We start from the raw sequence: 22,111 nt of genomic DNA on the forward strand, positions 1-22,111 counted from the left end.
TATGGCGATATATCTTGGAAAGGCGTCCACCTATAGAACTATGGTCCACTCCCTTTTAAAATACTATTTAATACCTTCCATTTGATACCCACGTCATACAAACACATTCCAGGGTACCCTACGTTCATTTTCCTAAATGGTGATTTTCCCTTATTTTGTCTCCCAAGCTCTCAGCTGAGTATGTAATGTTCGGTTACACCCGAACTTAGTTTTCCTTACTTGTTTAGCATACGATTAATCAGCGTTTCTGCTGGCATGTATGTGTGTGCATTTGTGTGCATTTGTGTATACCAAATAATATTCTGCCTCAATTTATATTCTTAATCACGCCATTTCTCCTACACAAATACTTTCTCGTAAATTTTATATGCATATGATTACAGTAAGAGAGTTTTTAAATGGCTTCTCTAATCTAAATTTAAGCAAGATTCATAAAATTATCATGATTAACAGTTTTGCTGGAAATTTTCATGGCAAGAAAAAAGCTTTCAGAACTCAGCGATATGATCAGAAAGAAAATTATTTGCTATTTTTGTAGTCATGGTGAAAATTTATCACTGATTTAGCTAACGATGGTTGGTGGTTGGGCAAGGGTGCTCAAATTGCGAACAAGTGAATACACGTGTACACGGATGGCTCCAAAGTAGTGAAAGAACGGCGGCATACGGTGCTGATCTGAAAATAAACAGATCCTATAAGCTGCCAGGTTACTGTGGCGTTTTCCAAGCGGAAATATTAGCCGTAACCAAAGCAGTAGAAACCCTGGAAGAGAATAGCTTAAGCTGCAACCGTGTTAACTTTTATATTGACAGTCAAGCAGCAATTAAGGCAATAATCTCGCATAGCACAGCACCTAAATGCGTGTTATAGTGTAGGCAGTCGCTGGAAAGAATCGCGACAAGGAGAAGCATATATCTGTATTAGAGGTTTACGCCGGTCAGTTAATCGGCGGCGGCGGCGTAGACCCTATTATATACCGGCGGCGGCGGCGTGACCGGCGCACCGACAAAGTGATCGGCGTAAACCTCTGAATTGAATGGCTGGACTTCAGAGTATCACACTGTCCACAACTAATGAATATGGAAACAAATTGCTGACGTCAATGGTATGTTTGACGATCTGGAACAATATCATTAACTTGCGGATGAGTATCTGGGAGGCTTGTAAAGCGAAAATTAAAAAAAATAATATTTGGAAAGGTTTTGTTTTTATATATTTAAGGAAATCGACGTATCGGCCATTTCGGAAAGATCCGCGGTTTTTGCCTCCCAATCTCGCGGATCGTTCAAAAAATTTCGGGAATAGAGAGGGAGAAATACTTAAAATGGTCAAACTTTTGTAGTTTAGTTTCACCGAAGGAGATGTTGTGGGCTAACTATAATACCCGTCGTCGGCCCGATTTCTTTAAATAATTTGTGGCTACATGCTGGTCACGACTTACGGTTGCTATCAATTATCTACTAATAGTCATGACTCTAGTGACACAGTTTTAACGATTAGCATCAATGCTGGCTTATTGTTGATCGCGCTTTCGGCTGCTTCTAGGAGCTACAATTCCCAACGTGCGAACTGTAGCAATCCCGACCACCAGTCACTACCACGCATCCTGGCCAATACCATATGCCAGCCCAGAAGCTATAGGGCTGCGACTTCGAACTCATACCTTCGTCGACGTCACTTTCCTAGAAGCTCTAGGTGTAGCTCCGAAGACTTTCTGATGGATGTTTTTGTCGCGCTATGCTTCCGAGCTACTCCAAAAAAACACCTTGAAACGTTAGGGAGTAACTATTCGGCCAAGGATGCCGCGCTCGAAATCATAAGCAGTCTAAGTGGATATCATTGCGTAACGCATGGCTGAAAATCGTATAATCCTTGGAGCATATACATAATTTAAACTTTACAAGGACCGTGGATAAAAGTTTTAAAATGTGGACCAAATTCAATAGTCTTAGTTTTCGGCGTTATGATATAAGAGCCTTCAGTTTTCAGACTAGTTGGACTATCCCCTATGTTAGGGTAGTAGAACACCCGGTAATTTGTTCGACTGTCTTGAGAAAGCTTTTGCTTCACCACTTTCAGTGTTCTTGCGAAGGACAAAGCCTAACCTGGTTAAAAAAATATGCCTACGTATTCACATTTGTAACTGGAGCCGTCACGTGGTGGTCATATTTAAACATGGCTGATAGGCTATATCCAATGTGATTTACTCCAAGGGACTAGTTGGGGATAGGGCCGCCAACTTTAGGAAATGTCAAACCGGGAGACTTGGGTATTGAATGATGAAGTGTGAAAATCAAAATTAAGATTTCAGACGCTAGTTAAGCAAATAAAGTGATTTTTCAAACCCTTCTCATACGTGTTGAAGATATGTATATGTAACTTAAGTGTGAGCTGAGAATCATTTCAAAGGAGAATTTAAACCACTGGAGCCTACTAAAGGATTTAAGTCTCCGCTCGGACAGCGGAGGCAGCCACTCTAACCTAATAAAGGATTTTTGCATCACTGATTTGGGTTATTCTTTCAGCCACTCGGGATTTAAAATTCGGAACCTTTTTCGGGTAACTTGCTTTTTTAACAACTTCAGGACAATTTGAAAATATGTTCGGTATTTTGGGACATTTTATTTAAATTCATGGTTCTTTATTCATTTTTTTAAATAATTGTGCCAAGTGAGCATTTTAATTTATTATATAACTTTTCTTTAAGTGTTTGCTCAAATAACATTTGAATGGTAGGAAAGTGTTAAATTTAGCAATTGGATTTTTATAACTGGCAGTGATGCGCATCCCTTGATACCCCTTTCGACCATATCAGACCAATTTTCGAGATGAACAATAAATGACCTAGACAGTCTTAAAAGAGTAGAAAATATAGTAACGCGCCGAACACCGCCGCCGCCGCCACCGCGCCGATATTTTTGACATTCGGCGGCAGCGTTTATCGGCGGCGTATATCTCTAATCTGTATTGGGGCCCAGGGCATATAGGAATAGATCGGAATAAAAAAGCAGATGAACTAGCTAAAATGGGCGCACCCTTTGAAGCTTGCTCCGTAGATGGTTCAGATTATGGGCGAGATTAAGAGAAGGCGAGAGGTGCACATTATTGGCCAAGCGGGAAAGGCGTGAGTTCAAGCGCGAGGCTGTAAATTGTCGAAGAAGGTGAAGGTCTTACAACCTTAGATGAAAAAAGTTGTTCCTATCATTACAAATTGTGGACTGTAGACTCATGACGGGTATTCTGACTGGAAACTGCCTTCTGGCGTCACATGCCTTTAAATTAGGCTTGGTCAGTGATAGCAGATGTAGGAGTGCGGGTTGGAGGAGGAAATGATCGACTAGGTTTTGTGCTCGTGCCCTGCGCTTACCAGGATAAAACTGGCTATTAATCATGTCTAGAAGCAGCAAGTGGTTAAAGTCCTAGAAAGCTTCTAGTACTTTCCAAGAGACGGAGTTATTTTATAACAGAGGTCCTGGTTTTTGAGAGCGTTTTTCAGGTTGGTCATTAAAATAAACTTCTGCAACACTGCGGACTCATTCAGTCTATGTGAGGTCCCAATTAACCGGCCAGTTCAACCTCACCAAAAAGATTATCCTTTAAGTTCAACTCAAGAAATTGTTATAAGGAAAACGCATAACCAGTTACATTGCATATTTATACATTTCCAGCTTCTTTTATGCGTGCTATTATCTCAATAATTAAATGTAGCTAATGGATTGCTGAAAGTGTACTTAGTGCTTGCTTTGATCAATGTAATATGCAGCCAGAACAGGGAGCGTAACTCTGTTCATTTCAATGCCCGTAGCCTAAATGCTTATAAGATTAGTTGACCAATTTATTTGTGTGTCGGAAACCTGGTTCGATTAAAACTTAATTATATTTGAACTAACACAGACAACTATTCACTTATTCGAAATGATAGGACGGACAAAAGAGGTGGTAGTGTTGCAATTTTGGCAAAAATTATCTAGATAAGTGCTAAGATAGACTGATTTCTGGCTTTACTGATGCCTAGGGTTCTGGCAACTTTGCGCCCCTTATAGCCGAAACCTTGACGTTGCGTGTGCAGGACACGAACACAGAACGCGCTCAACCGTTTCTTTCTGCGTACATCTGCTCTTAGTGACGAGGCATATTTTTTAAGCATGTGACTAGAATGCAGTGTCCAGCCAGGATGTCCATGGTGAGCTTTTTTTAAGTCTTCTCTCTTCAGTAATGTTAGCTCCTTATGAGTCTAATATCGAAAAATTCGTACGTGGTCTTAGAAATTTGACAGATCCGCGCTTCTGTCAACACCTTTCCTGATTGATGGACCGTATACAACTCCTATCTCCTTTTGATTTGTCTCAAACGTATTGAGATGTTCACCGTCGATTCAGCGAGTGCTGTACCCTCCTTTGTCAACTCATCGGCCTATTCGTTACCTTCTATTGCTTTATCACCGGGAACCTAGTACATATGTGTGGTCCGGCATCAGCGAAATTTTTCCAATGCTTCTTTGCATTCCAGGACATTTCTTGATAAAGTGCTGTGTGAGATTATTGCTTTAATCGCTGCCAGAATATCAATATATATATTGACGCGACTGCAATTTAAGTTCGCTTACTCCAAAATTCCTGCTGTTTCCCCACGGCTATAATTTCCACCGGAAAGACGCTGCAGTAATCTGGCAGCCGATAGGATCTATTTATTTCTGGATAGACAAATTAAACAGCAGCCCGACCTCTACCGTTAATTTGGAACCATCAGAAACACGTGTAATGTATGTTCTGCCACTTTGAGCTCTATAAGGTTGTAATATTTGGATTAAAGACTTTTCTAGATGGGACAGGGATAGAGATATTTAGAGGTATGAAAAGCTTATTTAGAATTCAAGAATTTGAATTATTACAGTACTCAATGTACTCAATGAACTAGGAACACGAAATCTTGTTCATAATTCAAGCTACAAAAGGAGAAAACGAAAAGAAGATAAAAAATTGTATAGTACTTCTTTTATATAAATAGACCAAGAGAAAATAAAAATGTCTATTTAAACAAACACATAATCTAGTTGGACCTTGATAGTCAAATTTTGGCATAACCACTGTAGAATTTTTTCTGGGAAACAAAAATATAAAGGTGAAGTGTAATAAATGGGCATTCGATATTCGATCTTTACCTAAGATCGGCAATGTGCGTTCAAACTTTATATTTTTGTTCCGTATACAATTTTCTTACAAAATATTAGCAGCGTTGACTACTACTTTATCTCCTTTATTGAAAATTTTGTATCCCATAAATCCTATAGGAAATACAATTCCAATATTTATGGGTTTAAAAAGATAATTTGTAGGTTATGATTTAAGGGATTATCAATTTTGCCTTAACTGCAGTGTTTCATGCATATGTACATACGTATGTGTGTGAGATAATACATACAGTAGCAAACAGGAGAATTGCAGTAGCTTTTCTTTTTATCAAATAGCGCTAACTATATTTTGTTGTTAGAATTATTCTTTTAAGACAAAACTTCTTTAAGTTGAGTAACAGAAAAAAAAAGTATGAGAAAATTTTACCAAAACTTTGAATTCCACATTTGGATTTTCCTGAATTTTTTTAAGTATACAGTTTTATATCTCAATCAATTTTAATATTACAAATAATAAGTTATAGGTTTTTCCGAAGGGTGCTTTAGATTTTCTCCCATATAAAAAGAAATGTTCACATTGTGTGGAAGAAAATTAAAAACACCTGGAAATAAATTGTACAAAATCAATGTGAATTGTGAAAGATTAATAAATTGAACTTTTCTGGACTAAATTGATTGAACAACAAAACTGCTGACTCGAAAAAATTCAGGAAGCTGCAAATTGTAATCATGAAATTTTGTTGTTTTTGCGGTCAGTTTTAATTAAATATTAGTAAGGGTCGTAGGCTAGTTAGACCTAATTATGTTTGGTGCAAATAAACGCTTTATTTCACCTTCTTGCCCAACGTTTCGCTGAATATTCCAGCATCATCAGGGGCTACACTATTTATTTTTCATAAAAGATAATAAACATTATTGTATATGTATAAACATTCATAACATTTAACATGTAGAACAACCAATTTGACTTACAATAACAATAAACAGTATGAACACTTAAAGATTAATCATCCGTACCACCTTGCGTGGTAGTTTTGTCAATACTAAAATTATTACTTAAACATAACATGTATGCAGCGCCTATGCAGTCGTAGTCTTCTTTTTTGTTGATCGTGTTTTCTCTATTTCTCAATATGTGCAAGCTTTCCAATCTGTATCTGGTCAATTCTCTTTTTTCCTTGTCCTTTCCTGGCCGCCTGATTAATTTTTTATCCTCCCAACCAAGAAAGTATAAAATCAATACAGCGAATATGGCGGCCACCGTGGTGTGATGGTAGCGTGCTCCGCCTATCACACCGTATGCCCTGGGTTCAACTCCCGGGCAAAGCAACATCAAAATTTTAGAAATAAGATTTTTCAATTAGAAGAAAATTTTTCTAAGCGGGGTCGCCCCTCGGCAGTGTCTGGCAAGCGCTCCGAGTGTATTTCTGCCATGAAAGCTCTCAGTGAAAACTCATCTGCCTTGCAGATGCCGTTCGGAGTCGGCATAAAACATGTAGGTCCCGTCCGGCCAATTTGTAGGGAAAAATCAAGAGGAGCACGACGCAAATTGGAAGAGAAGCTCGGCCTTTGATCTCTTCGGAGGTTATCGCGCCTTACATTTATTTATTTATAAGTCAAATTGGTTGTTCTACATGTTAAATGTTATGAATGTTTATACATATACAATAATGTTTATTATCTTTTATGAAAAATAAATAGTGTAGCCCCTGATGATGCTGGAATATTCAGCGAAACGTTGGGCAAGAAGGTGAAATAAAGCGTTTATTTGCACCAAACATAATTAGGTCTAACTAGCCTACGACCCTTACTAATATGTAATCATGAAATTTGCGTAAATTTTTTCCCAAATATTTTTGAAAAGGTTGTTGAGATTGGTTTGCCTAGTATTAGTCAAAACAAACCATACAAGGTAGAAGTTATAACTGATATATTGTAGCGAACATTAGCATCAATATGCTGTTAATAAATGATCACAACAACAAAAACAGCAAGCAGCCACACTTATATACATGTACGCACTATAGTAAGCAGCCACACTTACATAGAAAGCGACACACATAACCAGCAGCTTAAATCAAAGAGATTGTCTCACATACACATATGTAGTCATCAGCTAAGAGCAGAAGTTGTTACTCATACATACACACGCACATAGCTAAATCACCAAGTATGCGATACAACTGTTCCATGTTCGTGAAAAGTGTAGACTTTAGGCGAAATATTCGAACGAGGCAACAGAGAGTATAAAAGCAGCGCAAGCTGAGGAATAACTAATAAGTTTCATTTAAACGCGCTTTTGTGAAATACGTGATAGTGAAGTATAATTTTACTTCCCAAAGTAGTCTAAATAAAGACCATTTTGGAATACAGAATATTGGAGTTATTTATTCGACAGTTCAGCGATTCGAACTTTAGCAGAAGGTGCATAATTACCAAGAGCACCACAAGATTCGTTACAATATTTTGTTATGATAGGAGCTTTTAATGAAAATAATTAAAAAAAAAAAAGCATTGACCCTTTTCGGGGTGATTATTAATTTTGGATTGCACAAAAATATTTTTTAAAGCTGCGAAAGGTATAAATAAAGATTCCTTAGACTTCTCTGGTTGTTAACCAGAGTTATCTGGGCGATTAATATCAGCAAAAGTTGTAACGTAAACGAAGTTTAATCCTTATTGAATGAGGAATATAGATATATATGTTTAGAAATATTCCAGGTACGGTTGTTCGGAAAGTTTATTAACCGTTACATCTGACAAACGACGTGCCGATTTTTTGCCACCCGCCAACAACTTTCATAGCAAAACTCGATTCGTAAGTAATTTTTTTGGGCTGAAAGAAAATCGGATAACCCACGGGTTCCAAGGGCCAAACGAAGTATTTCCTGCTGCAGTCGTGCTGGTACCAGAACGATGTTGTACCGGAGTGAACTAGATTCAAAAAGAGTGAGCAATACTGATATGCGCAATATTCTCGTAATTGTTCTCGGCATGTTTTTGTAGTAACCACAACTCAAAATTGTTTGCGCTGACTGGAAAAACGAACAACTGTCACAGGTCATCAACGCACTTGTTAGTTATCACAAGTAGTAGAAATAATCAACAGCACTAAAGCTCCGGAGACTTGCCGGAAGTTGCCGACACACGCCAATCAAATCTACCACGTTGTGATAAACCGGGGACCTAACATCGACATGGATCACTATATCGACTTAGCCGAAATACCCACCCGACTTTGCGCAGCTAAAAACAGGGAACAAAAAAATACAAGGAAAGCTAGACGTCGAAAGGCTGCAATTTCAACCGACTGCCAATGATTTGCAACTCGAATCTGATACTTGCTCTATAAGAGTGCAAGTAAACAAGGCGGTATGCAGAAACACATCTCTAGCGCCGCCGAGGAAAAAAATTGGTTGCCGCCGACCACGGAAAAAAGTGGTACGATGAAAAATGACGCATTGCAACCGAAAGAAAAGACGCTGCCTAAAGGGTGGCGTAAAAAGCGAGCGCAACAAGCAGGGTGTTTGACCGTTACTGCAATTTGGAAAGGGAAGCGAGATGTGGGCTTGAACTGCTCGTCATAGGGAATAACGTTTTAAAATTAAATCAAAAAATTCGGTCACAGGCTGAATGTTTTAGAGCCGGGGCATACTTTTGTTAGAACAAAAACGTCGGCCTTGAACATAATGACCAGAGAGTACCAATATTATGGAGAGAACACTTCTCTGCCCTCCTAAACGAACAAAATTGAGTCAGCGACGTACCGCCCAGGGATTGAAAACCCGATCCCGCAATCGGTGATAATGGAATTAATGAAAGAATTAACCCATCATAAATCTGATAATTGAACCTTAACAGTTCGGCTTCAGACATGGTAAATCTACATTTGAACAGATTTTTACTTTGCGCAAAATCTTGGAAAAACCAGCGATAAAAGAATTAACACATAACGCCACTTCGTCGATTTTAAATCCGCCCTCGATAGAAAGAAAGGAGCTGGTTATATGCCGTTTATTTCAAACTGGAAAAAGAAGCGAAAATTATGTATTCGATGGTGGAAGAGGACATAACAAAAAATCTGCTGGCAACAAGCAAGATAATGGCAACCACTCTAGGTATACTGTAGGTAGACATAAATCCAACGAGGAATCACTCCTCACAATAAATGCTACTTTTGACTAGGTAGGAAATTGAAAGTAAAGCTCTGCAAGTCACTTTTCGTACCCGTCATGAAAAACGAAAGCATGGACCATGACAACATCAGATGAAGTGGCTCTCTGAGAGAGCTCGAGAGAAAAGATCATCGTAAAGTTTACCAACCTGTACGCATTGGCGACGGCGATTACAGCAGAAATTTTAATGACGAGCTTTATGAGCTTTCCGCCGAAAACAAAATAGCCCAGCGTATTAAAATGCAGCGGCTACGCTGACTAGTCCTTTTTATGCAAATGGAAGATGATGCTCCGCCTAAAAAAGTATTCTTATCAGACCCGGTAATGGAAGCAGAAGAAGAGGGCAACAACCGTTCCGCCAAAATCGGGTGGAAAACATTTGAAGTTCCTTTAGTGTGATCAATTGACGCCAGTAAGCCCAACACAGAAGAAACTTTCGCGCCTTGTTGGACGACCATAAACATTTAAACGGTTATGTGCCAGCTCAGCTAGTAAGTAAGTATACCAATAACAATAACTTGTTTACGTTTAATTTTGCAATTACCTTATATGTCTCACTCTCACTTACTACAGACTATTCCACTTGCAAAGTTTCGCCATCTTTGTCACTGAGATTTTATTCAATTGCTGATTGCTTGCGCGCACAACTTTTCTAACAAATACAATGCATGCCCACATAAATACATAACAAAAGAATAGTGAAACCTCAATTAAACTAATTGCGTTTGTTTAAGGGGGACGTTCAGAGCACTTCACCCGAATTTAATTGCGTGTTTGCATTTCGAATACCCACGCCCATTTTGCAGTGGTTTTTTTATACTCAGTTGAGCAGAGCTCACAAAGTATATTAACTTTGACTGGATAATGGTTGGTTGTACAGGTACAAAGGAATCGAGATAGATATAGACTTTCATATATCAAAAGCATCAGTATCGAAAAAAAATTTGATTGAGCCATGTCTGCCCGTCCGTCCGTTTGTCCGTTAACACGATAACTTGAGTAAATTTTGATGAAATTTGGTATGTAGGTTCCTGGGCACCCATCTCAGATCGCAATTTAAAATGAACGATATCGGACTATAACCACGCCTACTTTTTCGATATCGATAATTTCGAAAAACCGAAAAAGTGCGATAATTCATTACCAAAAACGGATAAAGCGATGACGCAGAATAGAAAATTAGTAAAATTTTGCACAATGGGCGTGGCACCGCCCACTTTTAAAAGAAGGTAATTTAAAAGTTTTGCGAGCTGTAATTTGGCAGTCGTTGAAGATATCATGATGCAATTTGGCAAGAACGTTACTCCTATTACTATATGTATGCTTAATAAAAATTTGCAAAATCGGAGAACGACCACGCCCACTAAAAAAAACAATTTAAAAGTCAAATTTTAACAAAAAATTTAATATCTTTACAGTATATAAGTAAAATATGTGAACATTCAACCCCAGTAATGATATGGTGCAACAAAATACAAAAATAAAAGAAAATTTCAAAATGGGCGTGGCTCCGCCCTTTTTCATTTAATTTGTCTAGGATACTTTTATTGCTATAAGTCGAACAAAAATTTACCAATCCTTGTGAAATTTGGTAGGGGCTTCTAGGGAATCTAGGACGATAACTGTTTGCTGTGAAAAAGGGCGAAATCGGTTGAAGCCACACCCAGTTTTTATACACAGTCGACCGTCTGTCCTTCCACTCGGCCGTTAACACGATAACTTAAGCAAAAATCGATATTTCTTTACTAAACATAGTCCACGTACTTATCTGAACTCACTTTGTATTGGTGTAAAAAATCCGACTATATCACGCCCACTTTTTCGATATCGCAAGTTTCGAAAAATGAAAAAAATGACATAATTCTATACCAAATATGAAAAAAGGGATGAAACATGGTAATTGGATTGGTTTATTGATGCAAAATATAACTTTAGAAAAAAACTTTGCAAAATGGGTGTGATACCTACCATATTAAGTAGAAGAAAATGAAAAAGTTCTGTAGGGCGAAATCAAAAGCCCTTGGAATCTTGGCAGGAATACTGTTCGTGGCATTACATACATAAATAAATTAGCGGTACCCGACAGATGATGTTCTGGGTCACCCTGGTCCACATTTTGCTCAATATCTCAAAAACGCCTTCACATATACAACTACCACCACTCTCTTTTAAAATACTCATTAACACCTTTCACTTGATACCCATATCGTACAAACAAATTCTAGAGTCACCCCTGTTCTACCTTTATGGCGATATCCCTAAATGGCGTCCACCCATAGAACTATCGCCTACTCCCTCTTAAAATACCCTTTAATACCTTCCGTGTGATACACATGTCATACAAACACATTCCAGGGTTTCACTAGGTTCATTTTCCTACATGGTGATTTTCCCTTATTTTGTGTCCATAGCTGTCAGCTGAATATCGGTTACACCCGAACTTAGCCTTCCTTACTTTTTTCAATATTCATTTCTTCTGCGACCTATTAATTCCTATAGAACATAATTTGTGAAAATTATTGGTGATTCCGGTCAATTTTCTTAAATTTATTGGAGTTAAGTAGGCTATTTGACCTATTTTGGTTTTCAGTGCAAATAAAACAATTTTACTTCACTGTCGCAGCTCGACGTTTCGCTAGTCACCCTAGCATCTTCAGGAGCGAGATCTATATTCAGCAACAAAATCATTATACATATTTTGCCTTACATTTTAATTTTTTGATTTTGTTGTTGAATATAGATCTCGCTCCTGAAGATGCTAGGGTGACTAGCGAAACGTCGAGCTGCGACAGTGAAGTAAAATTGTTTTATTTGCACTGAAAATCAAAATAGGTCAAATAGCCTACTTAACTCCAATAAATTTAAAAAACTTGACCGGAATCACCAATAATTAATCATATCGGAAGGCCTGCCGAATTTTTTATATACCAACAACAAAAAGAAACTGCAAAATGAAAGATTTCTTCAAACATATTAAGTACAAACACGAGGAAAATACATGCATAATGATGAAACACTACAGCAAACAAAAACAAAAACTAGCAAAACAAACGGAACATCTGAAATTTCTTCTAGAATGCAAAAGATATGACTTAATGCCAAGTCATCTAACAAACTCAATAAAACATGTTGCGATAAACTCAACTTCGATAAGGGTAAGACAACAACTCTACAGAACAAAACTACTGTTTCAACGAAAAATATTAAATATAGAGATCACACAAACAAATATTAACATAAAAACAATAAAAGATTGTATACGTCACGCCGAAAGAGAACTGAAACTCAGCCTCAGTGAGCTTGAGCTCAACACATTTACAAACAGCCAACACTTTCTAGGACAGAGAATAGCAAAAGAAATACGGGATAGACACACAACAAAAATAGAAAATCTGAAACACTAACATTTTCACATTCTCGGTATAAATACAACAAATGATTGGTTCGTAAACAAAACTAACATCAGTTTTCCACATGAAGTAAAGTGGTTGCTCTCCCTTGGGAGAAAATTCACTATACCCACAACAAACACAAGCTTTAGTCCCATACATATAATTGCTGAAATGGAACAAGTAATACAGACGTTAGAGGATGATAGGGAAAAAGAAATAGTGAGGAACCAACTAAGTCATCAAATACTGCAATTCAAAAGAAACATAAAAAACAACGCAGCTGAGAAATTCATCATCGAAGTACACAACAAAACTAAAGCATTTCTAAAACCACACAAAAACGAAATAGTAATAACAGAAGCAGGCAAAGGCAATAAGACGGTAGTGCTCTACAAAAAAGACTGCGTCACTAAAATGAACGAGCTATTAGAGGACAGAAACACGTACAGAGTAACCAGAGCAGATCCAACACAAAACCTGCAAAAGAAAAATAATAACATTGTAAATGAGCTATACAAAAACAAATACATTAGCGCAAGAGAAAAACAACAGCTATCGTGCTCGGCAGCCAACGTTCCGAGACTCTACGGATTACCGAAAAATCCACATCCCAAATTTCCCCTGCGCCCTATTGCATCATCAGTGACAGTCCCGTGCTACCACTTATCCAAGTATGTAGGAAATACAACGAAAGCCATTATAAGCGAAAAGTATAACGTAGGAAATGCGTTTGATTTGGAAGAGAGACTTAAAGGCATACGGGTAAACGACGATGAAGTGTTGGTATCTTTCGACGTTGTCTCTCTGTTCACCAACATCCCAACGCACCTTGCTATTAATATTATAATGAAGAAATGGGACAAAATACAAAATGTAACAAATATCCCCAAAAACTAATTCCGCGACTTACTTAAGTTTTGTTTGCTGGACAATAACTACTTTATGTATAATAACAAGATATACACCCAAACGTTTGGTATGCTCATGGGAAACCCCCTCTCCCCTACAATAGCGGACATCATAATGGATGACCTCATTGAAAACTTTTAATACATTAAACCAGCAACATAATGTACAAATTAAATTTTTAGTCAAATATGTGGACGACATATTTGCGATCGTCCGACGAAATGATGTTCAAATAATCTTAGACACCCTCAACAGCTACCACAACAAACTACACCTGACGCTTCAAATAGAAAAAGACAACTGCATTCCCTTTCTGGATGTAAAAATACACAAAATAAACAATGCTTTAATTTTCGACTGGTACGCAAAACCCACTTCCTCTGGGCGTATGATTAACTTCTACTCCTCTCAACCCCTTAACTATAAAATAAACACTGCTAAAAACTTCGTAAGTAAAGTTTTGTCCCTAAAGCCCCCATTACTGATACTTAGCATAGACTTGACTTGACTTGGCGTAAACTTGACAACTTAGCCATGATTATACTCCATTTGGTGCATACAATCTGGCATCATAATCAGCGTTGAAATTTATTTTTAAATAAATGTTAATTTGTATGACAAAATGAAATGGAAACAAACAAATGGCATCTCAAAATGTAAACGTCACTTAGAACTTACAAAAAAAATCAAAATTCAACAGACTTCTAAGTCAAGTTAAGTTTTGAGTAATCAGTAACATGCAATGTTCATTTAACAGAACTGTAAGTGACAGTTCTCAAGTCAAGTCAAGTCTATGCTAAGTATCAGTAATGGAGCCTTAAGCCATAAAAAGTTCCACAACAGCAACATCCACAAAATAATACAAACACTTAAAAGCAACAACTACCTTGTTAGCACAATATCAAGTTTATTACAACAACAAACTATGAAAATAAACCAAAACCAACATCAAACACAAACTGAAAACAAAACAAAGCAATATCACAGCGTAACATACATACCGAAATTCACCGAACACATTCGCAAAAATATTTTAAAAAACAAAGAAAACATTGCACTCGTATATAAATCGAACCACACTCTATCCAATATCTTCACACAAACAAAAAGCCCCATCGAACCCCTACAACAAAGCAACGTCATATACCAAATAACTTGCAAAGGAAAAGAGAACGAGGAATGTAATAAGCTATACATCGGCACGACCCGAAGGTCACTGAAAGTACGATTAGGAGAGCACCAAGCCAACATACCGAAAAACAAAAGCAACACCGCATTATCACAACACACAACAACCAGTGGACACACAGCTGATCTGACAAACACAAAAATATTGGACAAAAACAAACGAGGGAGAGCGAGATACACTTTGGAAAGCTTACGAATATTGCAACAAAGGGAAAACACAGTCAATAAAAAGGAAGACACAGCTGGCATTGCCTCTGCGTACCCACTATGCCTATAAGCACTTTAGTATGACAATGATACCCAATGCGCGCGGTACTAATAATTAGTTAATTTTTTAGTTAATAATATAAACAAATAATGTAAGTTTTTTAGTTTTTGTTTTTTGTCATATGTAACTCAATGTTTAATTGTTAAAATCTAAAATGCACTGCAAAATATGTATAATGATTTTGTTGTTGAATATAGATCTCGCTCCTGAAGATGCTAGGGTGACTAGCGAAACGTCGAGCTGCGACAGTGAAGTAAAATTGTTTTATTTGCACTGAAAACCAAAATAGGTCAAATAGCCTACTTAACTCCAATAAATTTAAGAAAATTGACCGGAATCACCAATAATTTTCACAAATTATGTTCTATGTTTTTTTTTTCGTTAAACCAAAGTTAACCTCTCGATGTTATTGTTACATTTCGTTGTTTGCAATTAATTACCACAAATTTCACCGGAAGTATGAATACAATTTATATTCATTTAACGAAATGTCAATAATTATATTTCCACAATATTCGCAATAGTAAGCTATTTGTTTTGTTTTTTTTTTTTTTTTTTTATTCAGAAGTTGCTGGAAAATTATATCTGTTACAGCATATTTTATTATTTCCTATTTAAGTATTTACTGTGGTTTTTCAGTTAAAAAAAAAAAATAAAAGCAATGTCATAGACAAATTTTTTGTTATTGTTGACCGCAATACGCAAAGTGCATTTGTACTTAATTTATCTGTGCCGTGGTCACTTGCTGATTTGCTGAGTGCACAAAGAAATAACCTGGGCGTATACGCAACATAAATTGGTGCAATGCGTTTTTGCATTTTCTTATACCCAGTAGAGTAATAACCATCTGGGATTCAAATAGCTTGCCAAAGTGATGAACTTATTTTTAGAACATTTAAGAGTCGATATTGTGGCATACCTAAACCAAATTTTCATACATGTTGTTCCATATTACCCGCCAATTTTTTCAAGAACCCGTTTATAAATTTTAAGTTATAGTTTTTAATCTCTAACACCTTCAGCTACATATAAGGCTATGATTTTTTGCTGCCTTTATTCGCAATTCTTGTAGAAACTTATCTAGCGATTTTCATTCAAAATTCATGCAGTTGCTTGATTTGAAAGACGAAAATAAAAGGGTATACCACATTACCCGCACCTACGCTTTCACTAAAATTTGTTTATTTCAAGACCATAATAAAATAATATTCGTAATCTAATAGGGAATATTTTAGAAACATGAAAATTTCAAAATGCGATATCTCAGCAAAAGAAAATGATATTTGAGCAAACTCAACGCCACTTGTGCTTGAAGATGCCATCCTTTAATTTTGGTGAAAGAAAACATCTGCAAGGCTACATAACCTCAAATATGGGCAAAAAGCTGTTTTTTGCTCTCTTAGGTTAGGATATCTCAAAAACCAGAGCTGATAGAGCAAAGTCAGAGTTGGATTGAGCGCATCATAAACAAAGAATAATATATAGTCTGGTTTCTGGGTCTGAATAATGGTTGAATTTTGTCAGCCTGTGTTATTTATCGAAATAACTCAAAAAAGGAATTATGCTATAAATCAACTTATAACTATTACTATACATCTATATAACAAATAGATTCAGTAGTGTTATTAACTTTAATAACAGCTTATATAAATTTAAACGTGAAATGTTTTCTAAATTTTACAAGTCTGTAAGAAAGCATGTAGTTATCGACATATAAAAATTTAAGTAGATAAAAGTCAGGGCAAAGCATTTATCAAACACCAAAGGCATGTCTCAATTGGGTGAATACAATTTTAAGGGGTTGTGTTCGCAACCCTCTCAGGGGGTTGCCGCGCAATATATAGATTCCCCAACCCAATTGTCAACCTCACCTTCCCGAGCCGAAACATGTTTCATTGACAGCCGAAGCTATGGCGACCCCAAGTTCCTCATGGAGCTAGGGGGTGGGGAGGCCGGGATGGGCTGGAAGGTTTAATGTGGTCATATAAATCGTTCCCGAGATGGTCGGCTAGTACCTTAATAGTGCATTGTTGCCGGAACGTACCGGATCTATATCCGGCAAAGGACCATCAACATCAGCCCAAAGCCTTCAGGGAGTAGATTTATCGTTAATACAACAACAACAACAAAGAATGTACTTTTAGACTGAATGAATTAAATAAGTAAATAAAATGCGCGCACACAGAAATTACTAGTAATTCAGATTGATATTATCGACGGGTTGACTTAGCATATTTTTTTTGAACAGTGGACGACCTAGCGCATTTACACATCATTGCCCACTACACGTAAAAATTAAAAATTTTAGTATTTTTTTTTTGTGGTCGTTGCATTTTGAATTCAGTTTTAAAACTACATTAAAATACAATTAAAAAAAAAATAATCACTTAGCACATTTTCACATTAAGCTAACGATAATTTCTTCTGTTTTTGGTACAAATAAAAACCGCGGGGATTATTCCAAGTGAAATGGTAAATTTAAAATCTTTAAATCTAACTTTTATGTAAAATTCGGTGGCGGCGTTTATCGAAGGCGCATATCTCCGAACCCCGGCGGGTTAGGGGGCTTAGAATATACCAGCGGCAGGTATTCCTGTCGTAAGGGGCGAATAAAATACTAAATTTATTCAAGGGGGTGTGTAGCGCAACCCAATTGGCAACCTCACCTATCCGTGGCGAATCCTGTTTCTTTGACAGTGGAGGCTCTGGTGACCCCAACTTTCTTATGGATAAAGGGGGTGGGAGGGCCGGATGGAGAAGGTTTCATGAGATCATACCAAATTGTTCCTGAGATGGTCCGGCTAATACTTTAATGGTGCTTGTTACCGGAACGTACTGGATCTGCATCCGGAAAAGGACCATCAACATCAATAACACTCCCCAAGGCCTTTTCAGAGTATACTTATCGCTACAAACACAAAAACAACACACTACCCGAAGGTTTTGGGGGGTGAGATCAATATTGATGGTCCTTTGTCGGATACAGATCCCGTACGTTCCGATAACAAAGCACCTTAAAGGTACTAGCCCGACCATCTCGGGCACAATTTCGTATGATCACATGAAACCTTCTCAATCCGGACTCCCACCCCCTTGATCCATAAGAAACTTGGGGTCGCCGGAGCCTCGACTGTCAAAGAAACAAGATTCGCCATGGATAGGTGAGGTTGACAATTGGTTTGGAGAACCTTCTATGACATCTCGCCTCCCAGCCCCTGGTTCACTTAGAAAGTTTGGATCGCCAGACTTGCCAAATATGCGAATGATACATTCATATTTGTAACAGGATTTCCCTCGCGTAGGTGAGGTTGAGAATTGGATTGCGGAAGCTATCAAGTTATAAAGCTTTGTATTGCGCTAATCAACCCCATGAATCCCTATGAATATCAATGCAATTTTCACTACCACTTAAGTATAAAAATTGGTATAACACCTAGTGAATTAAGTTTTAAGAGCAGTATGGCCATCCGTGCTGGAAATTAACCACAAACAATTTTCAGAAGACCACTCAATGTAATTAATAATCTTGATGCTCTTTTTTTGCCTATTGGTTTGTATGATCATTTTATTATTATTGTAATGATATTACTTTTTCTAAAGGCTTTGTTTCCTTCGAAAGCGGTGCCGCTTTATAACAACCGCTAAAAAGCGTTTCCAGCGGTGCCGCTTTGTTGGAAACTAAGAACACTTAAGGCAGCCGACTAGCAAAATTAAATTTTTTCGTTTTCGCATGTTTTTCTAGTTTCTTTATTATTCTTTTAAATGCGTACGAGCAATGAAAATAAATTTTAAAAAATTTGCTTCCAATATTATATACATTTTATAAATATCTTAAAATTTTGACAATATGTTCACCGCGTTCAGAATAGCGGTGGAAAAAAGCGTTGACGAACGAGTTTGCTCCGTCACGACCGCCTGTATATTTATCGCCCCACCGTTACTTTACGTTACGGTGCACGGAGCCGTCTTCTTAAGGCTTGGTTTCCTCGAGAGCGGTGCCGCTATATACCGGCCGCTACATAGCAGAAGAGTACGTTGACAAAATGGTGCATTATAAAAGTAATTACGTGGTAACTAAGAAGACGGTGAAGCTCACCGTAACGTAATATAGCGGAAGGACATAAAATATTACGGCCGTCGTGACGGTAAAACTCGTTCATCAACGTTTTTCACCACCGCTATTCTGAACGCGGTGAATATTTTGTCAAATATCACAAAAATAAACAGATATTCAAACTCCAAATTTATTATTGAAAATCTATTTACAAATAAAAAAGAAAACAAGTGAAAAACGGGAACAGCGATCAATTTTGTCAAAATATCATCGATGGAATTGGATTTATAAGCTCTTCCTGCTTTACAAAAAAACGGCGCCGCTAATGACGGTGAGTATAGCGACCATTTTTTAGCGGTCGTAATATAGCGGCACCGTTTTCCGAGGAAACCAAGCGTTTAATTTCCACTTAATTACTTTTAACGGCCGCTTTATAGTGGAACCCTTTTCGGGGAAATCAGAAAATAAAGGGCATATTGTGTATAACACAATGAGTCGTATTTTCTCAATTAAACCAGAATTTTTATGATATAAGAGCATTCATTCAGCTCAGTGTGTGAAAGTAAAAATAAATAAGTGTAAGGGGAGATAATCTCCGAAGAGATTTTAGGCCGAGCTTCTCCCCAATTTGCGAGGTGGTCCTCTTTTAATTTTGCCTACAAATTGGCAGGATGGGACCTGCTTGTTTTATGCCGACTCAGCACGGCATCTGCCAGGCAGATGAATTTTCACTGAAAAGGGGAATGGCAGAGTTACACTCGGAGTGCTTACCGAACACTGCCGAGGGACGACCCCGCTTAGACAAATTTTCTTCTAATTCAAAAAACTTGTTGCTAAAGATGTTGCTTTGCCCAGGGCGTGAATCCAGGATCTTCGGTGGGGTAGGCGGAGCACGCCACAATCAGACCACAGCGGCCGCTGTGATTACCTTTGTGAAATTTTTGGTATTATATAGTGGTGATTTCGAATGCAAGTGATTGTGAGGCAAAGTGTCACGGCGTCATACATAATCTGGTCCTTATTTCAAAAAGCTTCTAAAAAAGAATAGATCAAAAAAAATTGTAAGAAAAAAAGAAAAGAAAACCCCATTTCAGGGGGTATTATATTTGCAATGTTTTGGTACCGCTGTTGTAACCACTCAGCTATTACAGCGGTGACTTGCTTACCTTCATAATTTAAATTTCTTTTTTCGGTTCGATAGCCCTATTCGAATCCATGATAATAAGTAATCACTTAAATTTGTAGTTACTAGTTAACAGGTCTGGTTAAAGGGAAATTATGTGCATATGTTAATGTAGATATAAGTATTACTACACGTTACCTTTAAATTTATTAAGTTTTTCCTCTTACTCATTTTCCTTTTTGCAGAATTTTCAAAATGACTACACCCGCCGCACAAGCCGACGTTAATCTCTTGCACGCCTCCGTCCTTTCAATGGTCGAATTTGACGATGACATATTTGCTGCTGGCAATTGTTTTGACTGGAATGAACACCCGGCGCAGTCGGGATTGTTTTGCCCATTCGCTTATCGCCTGCCAGCACCAAACTTAGGTGCCATCCTTGCCAAGGATTTATCCATGGAGTATCATTATCTTGGCAATACATCTGAATGGTTTTTTCAAGCGCGTAAAAATGCTGAAAAAGTAATTGCACGCAACGAGCAATATTTGAAATGTAAGTACACACCTACATACATATCTATTGGGCAAAGATGGTAAGGATGAACTGAAAAGGGAACAAGATAAAGTGAGAAGTGAAATGAAAAAGTGGCATAAATAGCTCGGAGCTTATATTTCAACTTATTTGAACTTGAGAATCTATAATTTACATTTGGTAGGTTATTAAAAACTAAGTATGAATTAAATATAAAAATATTTTTTTGGAGCGAACATAATTGGTCTAAGTTTATGATGCAAACCATTTTGGCGACTTTGAGGAGTATTTGCTAAGTCGAATGATTTTTTAGATTTCGTTAAAAACTGTTTGAGCACTGAACCAATTAAGAGTAGAGCAGGGACACTTAATAATGATCCCTTTATTAAAACCGCCAATAAGGTGTCTACAGCTTGCGCTCATTGATCTCGCTCAGAGTATATATGTATCTGCAACATATTCTCATCAGGGACTTCAAGCTCTTGGCAAAGATATCACCGACCACAAATATGAATCATCACATCTTTCAGGAGTTTAATCATGTCACCCAAATCATTCACCTGAGAGAGGAATGGGGAAGAGACCTCATCAACTGGGCAAGGGACCAGTTAACTTGTTCGTGGATGGGTCGAAGTGGGACTGTAAAGTTGATGGGGGGTGTTTTTTCAAGAGCTACATTTAAGCTGGAAGTTTAGGTTGCTGAAACGAAAGTTGGTGCGATTAAGGATGCGGTGGATGAAATGCTATTCAATGATACTACGTTCAAAGAATTAATTATACACTCTGATATCCAACCGGCTATCAAGTCCTTAAGTTCAACATTAGTACAATAGAGCGTGGTCTGGAAGTAGCTGACCTCGCTTGCGATTGCATCGAACTTTTTTATGATTAAGGTTATCTTAAACTGGGCATTAGTGATATCTCGGAAAATTGTCAAGCGGATCTCTTAGCCCGCATCGGTACAATTGAATAGGATAAAGATGGCTGTATGGATTTAGGGATTCCGCTGGCCACCTGTGGCCTGCTCTTGCAATGAGGGGCTGTAGTCGGCTCAGCAAACTTTGGGTGTACACCTTCTCTTGCAGGAGATCTGCCAAAACTTTTGCGTTCACTATGGCTCAACTTTGAACGGTCACTGAGGTTTGACAGGGTGCTGTCCCATACGAATCCATGCGGAACGTCTTAATACAATGAAAATCCCACCTGCTGCAGCTATATGGAAAATGATTTAGTGAAATCTTCGAGTCCATTGTTCAGATTTGGCAGAACTAGGCGAAACTATTTCGGTCACAACTCACTTACATTTCCGGACGATTTATTCAAGATTCAGATCGGTCTC

The 22,111-nt window shown here is 37.7% G+C and overlaps 1 protein-coding gene across 1 annotated transcript in view; it reads left to right on the forward strand.

Annotated features, from left to right (window-relative positions):
• LOC137245101 (uncharacterized) overlaps window positions 1-22,111 on the forward strand; it is a 356,011-nt gene that overhangs the window by 119,936 nt on the left and 213,964 nt on the right. Inside the window, exon 2 of the mRNA XM_067775234.1 lies at window positions 20,486-20,793. Within this exon, the coding sequence (XP_067631335.1) occupies window positions 20,486-20,793 (308 nt within the window). The remainder of the gene's footprint in view (window positions 1-20,485; window positions 20,794-22,111) is intronic.

Source organism: Eurosta solidaginis, chromosome 3, assembly GCF_040869045.1.
Source record: "Eurosta solidaginis isolate ZX-2024a chromosome 3, ASM4086904v1, whole genome shotgun sequence".
Classification (NCBI taxonomy): Eukaryota; Metazoa; Arthropoda; class Insecta; order Diptera; family Tephritidae; genus Eurosta; species Eurosta solidaginis.